The sequence below is a fragment of the Brachionichthys hirsutus genome, chromosome 14, assembly GCF_040956055.1.
Source record: "Brachionichthys hirsutus isolate HB-005 chromosome 14, CSIRO-AGI_Bhir_v1, whole genome shotgun sequence".
Taxonomy (NCBI): Eukaryota; Metazoa; Chordata; class Actinopteri; order Lophiiformes; family Brachionichthyidae; genus Brachionichthys; species Brachionichthys hirsutus.
In genome coordinates, this window is record NC_090910.1 from 5,363,562 (window position 1) to 5,370,954 (window position 7,393).

At 44.5% G+C, this 7,393-nt stretch overlaps 2 protein-coding genes across 2 annotated transcripts; one reads left to right on the forward strand and one right to left on the reverse strand.

The window, feature by feature from the left end:
• Positions 1-702: 702 nt before the first annotated feature.
• On the reverse strand, positions 703-1,382 carry cebp1 (CCAAT/enhancer binding protein (C/EBP) 1). Its single transcript, XM_068748216.1, is given in 3 exon segments — positions 703-1,017; positions 1,115-1,222; positions 1,224-1,382. Coding segments are annotated over 3 exon segments (582 nt in total).
• Positions 1,383-3,024: 1,642 nt separating this feature from the next.
• On the forward strand, positions 3,025-5,929 carry LOC137903761 (neuroguidin-like). Its single transcript, XM_068747907.1, has 11 exons — positions 3,025-3,045; positions 3,319-3,378; positions 3,479-3,550; positions 3,865-4,002; positions 4,085-4,169; positions 4,296-4,348; positions 4,512-4,623; positions 4,753-4,927; positions 5,029-5,179; positions 5,548-5,608; positions 5,803-5,929. The coding sequence occupies exons 1-11, from the start codon at positions 3,025-3,027 to the stop codon at positions 5,820-5,822; spliced, it is 948 nt and encodes a 315-aa protein (XP_068604008.1). The 3' UTR covers positions 5,823-5,929.
• Positions 5,930-7,393: the final 1,464 nt, after the last annotated feature.

A 7,393-nucleotide genomic window follows, 5' to 3' on the forward strand; every position in this document is an offset into this window, starting at 1 on the left:
TAACATTTCAGGCTCGATCTCATAGCAATATTATTTCAAGTAATCCCACGCTCATTTAGTGACAGCAGATAGAGCTTCATGCAGAGAGTCATTTAGATTTCCCCCCTGAAAAACCACAGGTCATGATGTAAGTTTGTTCGGCAACAACGCTTGCAATAATCTCTGAAAATGACAAGAAATATCCGGCATATTATTAGGCAATGATTTTTAAATTAAATCACCATAGCACATTTGTTTAATGCATAGTGGTCTCTTACATATATATATATTATGTCATCAGGATGCTTCAGGTAAGATCAATTTAAGTGCATGAATGTTTTGGGACTCTCCATTTCCGAAGTGAACGACATGCCTGTGGAGATTCTCAGTCATGCAGGTCACAGATAGAACTCTGTACACAGAAGGTTTCCTTTATAATAAATTGATATAAAAATACAATTCAACATTGTTTTATATCTATATTTATATGTGTATGTTTCCTTTCCACTCATCAAATGCTATTTTAAAGCTTCATCCACGCTTCCACAAATCCGATCGGACATACGGCCCTGACCCAGATGGAAGATTCAGCCGTGTCAGCCGGCTCCCCCCGACCCATCCTGTTCCCACATTTACATCCCGACAGCTTGACCATTCCAGGATCGGTCACTTATTGGCGAGGCCTTGTTTTTTGATTTTGCTCGTGAGTCATGAATACGATGCTTAAATCTGGTTCTGGATATCGGACTCTGCTGGCCCCTCCTCAGCCGCATGCATGCGTCGTTGCGACAGGATGTGTTTGAGCGTGTCCATCTCTTGTGTCAGCTGCCCTATCCTCGTCTGCAGCTTCTGGTTCTCCTCCTGCAGCTCCTGGGCCCTCTGCTGGGTCAGCAGGACCCTCCTGCGGGCCTTGTCCCGGCTCTTCCTCACGGCGACGTTGTTCCTCTCGCGTCGCAGGCGGTACTCTGTGCTGTTCTTGTTGATGCTCCTTTTGTTTACCGGTGCGCGCAGAGTCGGCAGGAGGAAGGAGGAGAAGTCCTGAAAGGTCAGAGAGAGAGAGGCGTGTGTTTAAAATAAGTTGTGTTTGATCATTTTCCCAATCGGATTACAAACAGGAATCAATAACCACACACACCTGCTGAGTGTGGGCGTGGCTCTGGTGGCGGTTTGTGCTCCCAACGCTCGGGGGGTTGATGAGACAAGAGGAGTTGTAAGGCAGGTAAGACAGTCCCATCACCTGCTCAGGCCCCCTTCTCATCACTGCCCCCCCTCGCCGGGCCCTGAGGCTGGCTGTACGGCATCATGTCCATCTGAGCAAGATGATTGGTCGAAACATGGTGAGGGTGGGCCTGACCCGGGTATGCCCACTCCTGGATGACAGAGGACACTCTGGAATCAGACATCTGGATTTCAGAAGCAGAAAAATACAAGATATTTTTACTTTGGGTATACCTGTGGCCTTCTTCTATTGCATTCCAACCATTGGTAATGATTTTACACGTTAATATTTTACACGTCAATTCAAATGACCTGACGCACAGCAGAATGGGGTCAAAACAAGTTCTTCATGTTTTGACCCCATGTAAACTATGGAGGATTGCAGCAGATAATAACACATGTAAAAAGCTGCTGATACGTTGCTATCGGTAACACCTCCTCATTCATCTCTCTTCTGCTGTGCATCGTGTGATTGGAGTTTTGACACATTGCGCTGGTCGGCCTGCCTCTATTGTCCTCCTCCACATTTATCAACATAAAGGATCACAATACTTCTCCATATATGTTTTTTTTTTTTTTTGATGAGCTTCATCAAACTTCCGTCAGACATCTAGGAGTTCAGATGATTGGGTTTCTTAATAAATGAATGGATGTATGTTCGTTAAATATTTTGGATGAAAGCCTCAAAACATGTTTCTTTTAAAATATAACTTTTTTATGTGCTATAGTTTTTGTTTTTTTCATTCACACATAAAAATATCCAAAATGTAAAGAATACTCTGGGATGAATAGTTGGATGACAGAAATGCAGAGTTACAGTTCTGATGATCAGTTATTACATTTGTTTTCATTTCATTTCACTGCTTTTTAAAGTATTTGTTATGATCTAAAACGTGTTTCTTTAATTTTATTTAGATCCATGTCGTTCAAAGCGTTCTTTTGTCTTTTCTGACATTATTCAAACAAAACAGTAGACATGTGAAGAGACAAAAAAAAAACCCAGATTAGTGGTTTATTCATATTTTGTTTAAATGCTGCCTAGAGGTTGTACATCAAAGCAAAAGCTAAACTCTGTCTCACTAGAAAGAGTAGTTTAAATGTTGTTGCGCTTTCTCACGCCATTTGACACACACACACACACACACATACATGTATATATATATAATTTCATCAGCTTTTGTTCAGACAGCTGAAATCACGGTGATTGCTTACACTGAAATGAAAAGAACTTACCTGTGCTCTAAATTTTTTATAGTTACATTACTTAATTTCACCGAATGTTAAATCGTGGAATTAGATTTAATGTCTGAATTAATTTAAACTGACTTACCATGACTCAGCTCGCCAAAAATAATTCCGGTTCTGACTATGTTTGAAATTGGTCTGTAGGGCAGGAGCGTCAGACAGGTAGCCTCCGTCATTGCGTCACCATCACTTCCTCTCTCTCTCTCTCTCTCTCTCTCTTTCTCTCTGAATATATATATATATACTGTATTCATTGATTCTATTTTTTTTAATTCCGGTTTTCGTGGCTTTTATGAGCTGAACGCTCAAATTATATAAAAATGAACAAACGAATACTTGAAATGGTTTCAATTGTATATAAATCATTAATCTATGAAAGTTGGAAATAAATACACTTTTCCATGATATTCCAATTTTTTGGAAACGTTCTGTAAATATATATTAAATCATGTATACTTATACACACACACACACACACACACACACACACACACACGTAACGACGTTTTGCTTATCATTGTCGGAAGCAACGAGGAACGCTGATGTCCTTCTGCGGCTTCCGTAGTTTACTCTGAAAACAAAATGGCTGCATCTGCCGACAACGTGAGTGGAAATAGCAACAGATTTGAGACTCTTCCCCTTTTTGTTAACGTTGTAGTCTTGTGTGGCGTTTTGTTAGTATGGTGGAAGTCATTTTGACATGCTAGCTTGATAAAAGCGAGTGCTAATATGATTTTATTTCTTAAACTGATCAATTAGCCGATAGCTAATGTCTGTATGTTTTCAGCTTCACAAAGTCAACACCATTTTACCTGTGGCTAAATAAGGTATCAGGTTTTTTTTATGTTGTAACCTGTAATCTTATATTTTGGACAGGATCTAATTGAAAGTGATTTGCCCAAAGCTGTACAGTTGCTGAAAAGTCTTGCAGAACAGGTAATTGTTGTGAATCCTCTTGAGTTTATATAAACGTAACATATTTATAGTGACTTTTTAAGTCATTTCCATCCATTTTTTCCTGCTTTGTTTTGTTTAGGTGGCTTCAGTTACGAGTCATGTCCGTGAGCTGCTTGCTCAAGTCAAAGATGGAGCTTTTCAGACGTCGAAGGTGAGCAGAGCTGGAATCAGAGCATCTTAACATCAGCTCTGATCTGATAACGTGCTGCACAGCGAGGCTGAGCTAACAGCTGCGTCAAGCTCTCTGCTTTTGGTTGTTTCACTGCTATTTCCGAGAGGCTTATTTCCAGCTTCAGGTACAAACTGGAACACATTACTCGATTTCCAAGCAGATATTTGAATATCTGTTCATGACGCTTGCATACGAGGTCTTTGATTCGTATTCCAGACCTGCTGTTATACAAACAAGCTTTGTGGCACATACAGCAGTCACGGTGCAGCCGCTTCGTCTTATCGTCCCTGCAGGGTTTGTCTTTCTTGGACCTTCGGTATCACTTGCTCCTCTTCTACCTTCAAGACCTCACTCACCTGATCAGCATCAAAACGGAAGGAGGCAGAATAAAAGACAGCGACGCCTTGAACAGAGTGGTCACGATCAGGACGGTGAGTCGGCCGTTTCAGCGGTTTTGTCTTTTCCCTCTGGTTGAACCTCCGCGTTTATCGGTTTGCCGTCCTGCTTTTTAAGGTCCTGGAGAAGATGCGACCTCTCGACCACAAGCTCAAGTACCAGATAGACAAACTGTTGCGTACGGCCGTCACTGGCAGCTTGGGTAAGGTGGCGTTCTGTTGGTTCTGATGAATATGCCTTCGCTGCAGGATCAATATAACATTTGGGGAGCTGCAAGTTTTCCCATCTCCCGTGTTCATCGGTGCGTTTTTGCTTTTGTTGCCATCAGCTGAAAACGACCCGCTGCAGCTGCGTCCGAATCCTGAGAATCTCGTCAGCAAAGTAAGAGTCGATTATTGTGGTTATTAATTGACTTGAATGTGTTTTTCTTCTTGTATAATATTGCGTCCGTCAAGCCAATCGAGCTTTGATTTTTATCGACTAGAGAGAGGAAAATGTTTTTAAATCGAGTATTTTAGCTGACCTGCCCTGAATTTATCAACAGCTGAGTGCATCCGAGGAGTCTGAAGAGGAAGCTGAGGACGATGCGCAGAAGAAAGGGGCCCACTCTAGTGGCAGGAAATATGTACCGCCAAGGATCGCAGCCGTGCATTACGGTGAGGCCGTGTCTCTTAACAGCTTTCGTTTTCCTCTTTTGAAAACGCCTCTAGTCTTTCACCCCCCCCCCCTCTTGTTCTTGTGCATCAAATGAAGATACATTCTCATCCCCCGCCCTTTTCATCCAGATGGCGACATGACCGAAGCGGACAAAAAGAAGGCCCAGGCAGAGCGCCAGCGGCACGCCGCCCTCAGGAGTTCGGTGATTCAGGAGCTGAGACAGCAGTACAGCGACGCTCCGGAGGAGATCAGGGACAGACGAGACTTCCAGAGCGAGCGAGAGAGCCGCGATCAGCTGCACAGGTGTTTACGCGAGCAGGGAAACGGCCTGAAGAAGGAAGATCCTACTGATGGAAAGCGTCTAGCGAAACGTTAACCACCCTACCTGGGATCTATCCGCACAGGAAAAACTACGAGGAGTCGATGATGGTGCGTGTCAATGTGCCAAAACATCAGAAGAGCAAGAAGAGGGGCGTGATGTCCATGTCCAGCCAGCTGAGCGGCATCACGCGCTTCAGCGACATCACGGCGCTGACGGGAGGCGAGGCTGGACAGGTACGTTTCTGAGCATCTGGGATGAACACGACGGGACAGACCGTGTTTGATGTTGAGCACTATGAGCTACTTCCTGCCGAGGACCAACGTTGAACGGGACACCTGTTTGCATATTCGTCAGTTATCTGGCGGACGAGACGGCGTTCCATCCCGCCGCCGTACGGCTGTGACAAAACGACCGGTTTATATTTTATCTGATGGAGCTAAAAGTATCTTAGGAGGACTTGAGCTATATTTAGATTGTGGCATGAATACGAGGTTGCTAATAGGCCCATCTCCACCCAGTGTGAGTGGGGCCATTGTGGTCCACTTCTGTTTAGATGCTCTTCATGTGGCCAACAGTTCTAACGCTTTGTTTATCGGTGCAGGACGGGGATAACCCCCGGCCCAAGAAAAAGAAACTAATGAAGAAGAAAACCAAAAGAAGAGGTGAGGACAATCAAACGTCCCCGACAGAAATAACGAAGCGTCTGCATCTGCTGTGCCTTTTGAAAAAAAAAAAATCTAATTTAAAAAAACCCAAATCTGCCAGTTTTGTATCTCTCCTATTCAAGTACTGAGAATTAGAAGATTCTTAGTTGTACTGAATTATTTTATTAATTGCTTTGTGTCCTTTTATGCAGCTTTTAAGAAACACAGATGAAAACCTGACCTTGGCCGAGGCAAGAAGAACCAGAGGATTAAAAAGACACTTTTATTCTGGAACCTTTTGTAAGCTGTCCTTCACTAATAAATTCTTCAGCACCTCTACAGCCTGTGACTTTCATTATTTGTAGAGGAATCATCTGTCGCTTGCGATTGTGTGTTTTTTTGCATCCAAACAATGCACAGTAAGTTTGTGCACCATCTAATTTAATCTGTTCAGACAGCCATGATAACGCAGGGCACACTTTAATGCAGTAGTTTCATAAGTGCTGGCTGACGTGCACAGCACCGGTAATCCAGTTCGGTTTTACCCCCACATGGAAGCTTGACTCGCAGCCAGCTGCTGATGTAAGGCCTAATCGCAACCCGGTGCAGAAAGCACAGAAACCAACTGAACACGTTTTATTACGCGTTTCTTGGTTACAGCATGATGCAAATATTGGACCTGTTCTCAGTTCATGCATTCCTACAGCCCTTCCTCACCGGAGTCCATCCAGTGTTCGGCCATATGTGCTTCAGCGCCTCGCTTGGAAACTGAGCCAGTAGCTCTATTAGTTACAGGTTTACTCAAACTTCAAAGGTTTCATCGATCTTTGGCCGTTTCTTTTTTGCTACCCAGTGCTTTAAGGGTTTTTTTCCGCTCCCCAGAGCGGTCTCTATTGTGGTTCTATTATTGTCCGACTACATAAGTTTCTGTAACGAGAATCTCCAAACACCTGATAAGTGATTAAAAACACTCAATTGACCGTCAAAGACGTAAGCATAGATTAATTCACAGCCGTGCTCCCATTTTTACACAATGTCTTTATTTTTTTTTCTAAATTACAGTCATGGGTTAAAAATTAAAAAAAAAAAAAAAAAGAGCAAAACATCTTGTTCAAACCCCCTTTCCCTCTTTCCAAACGAAAAAAGGCAACACAAACCCCAGCCCTACAATAACGCCTCCACCCCCCCCCCACTCCATTCCTATTAAATAATCGTGTAGCTCATCAGCCTTTATCAGACGAGCCGTGGCTGCACTGCATGTAGTCAGAGAAAGAGGGCGCCGTATGGTCTGCACTGTCCACCCCAAAAGAAACACCCCCCTCTCTGGTCCTGTCTCTCACGCTCACCCAAACTTCCCTGCCTGCCACCCGGCTACGTTGGCTTCAGCTCTGGATAGAAATCATGTGTTGGGTTGGCCGCCTGTTACCGGCCGCCTGTTGCCGGCCGTGTGTGTGTGTGTGTGTGCGTGTGTGTGTGTGTGTGCGCGTGTGTGTGTGTGCGTGTTTGGGTAAGTCGAGGTGTGAGAGGGACTAAACATGTGATCAGCGTTTGCTGTTGTAGTAAATGCCCCCTGCTGTGGGCCTGTGGTCACCCTGCCCCCCTCCACTACCCCCCCACATGGACAGGATGGGGTGAGTGTGCATAGTGGGAGCAGAGAGAGAGAGAGACCCTGCAGAGACAGTGGGGGGGGGCCGGCGCCACCTGGGGAGGGGTCGTCAGCCGCCACTGGTCCTGAAACCTGAAACGACAAGAAGTGGTCTAATATACAGAGAGAGGAGGAGGGAGGGGGGGGCAGGGAACACA

Coding starts and splice junctions, on each gene's coding strand:
- LOC137903761 (XM_068747907.1), top strand. CDS start 3,025: ATGGCTGCATCTGCCGACAAC. Junction 3,046..3,318: donor TGGCTGCATCTGCCGACAAC/GTGAGTGGAAAT, acceptor TATTTTGGACAG/GATCTAATTGAAAGTGATTT. Junction 3,551..3,864: donor GAGCTTTTCAGACGTCGAAG/GTGAGCAGAGCT, acceptor TCGTCCCTGCAG/GGTTTGTCTTTCTTGGACCT.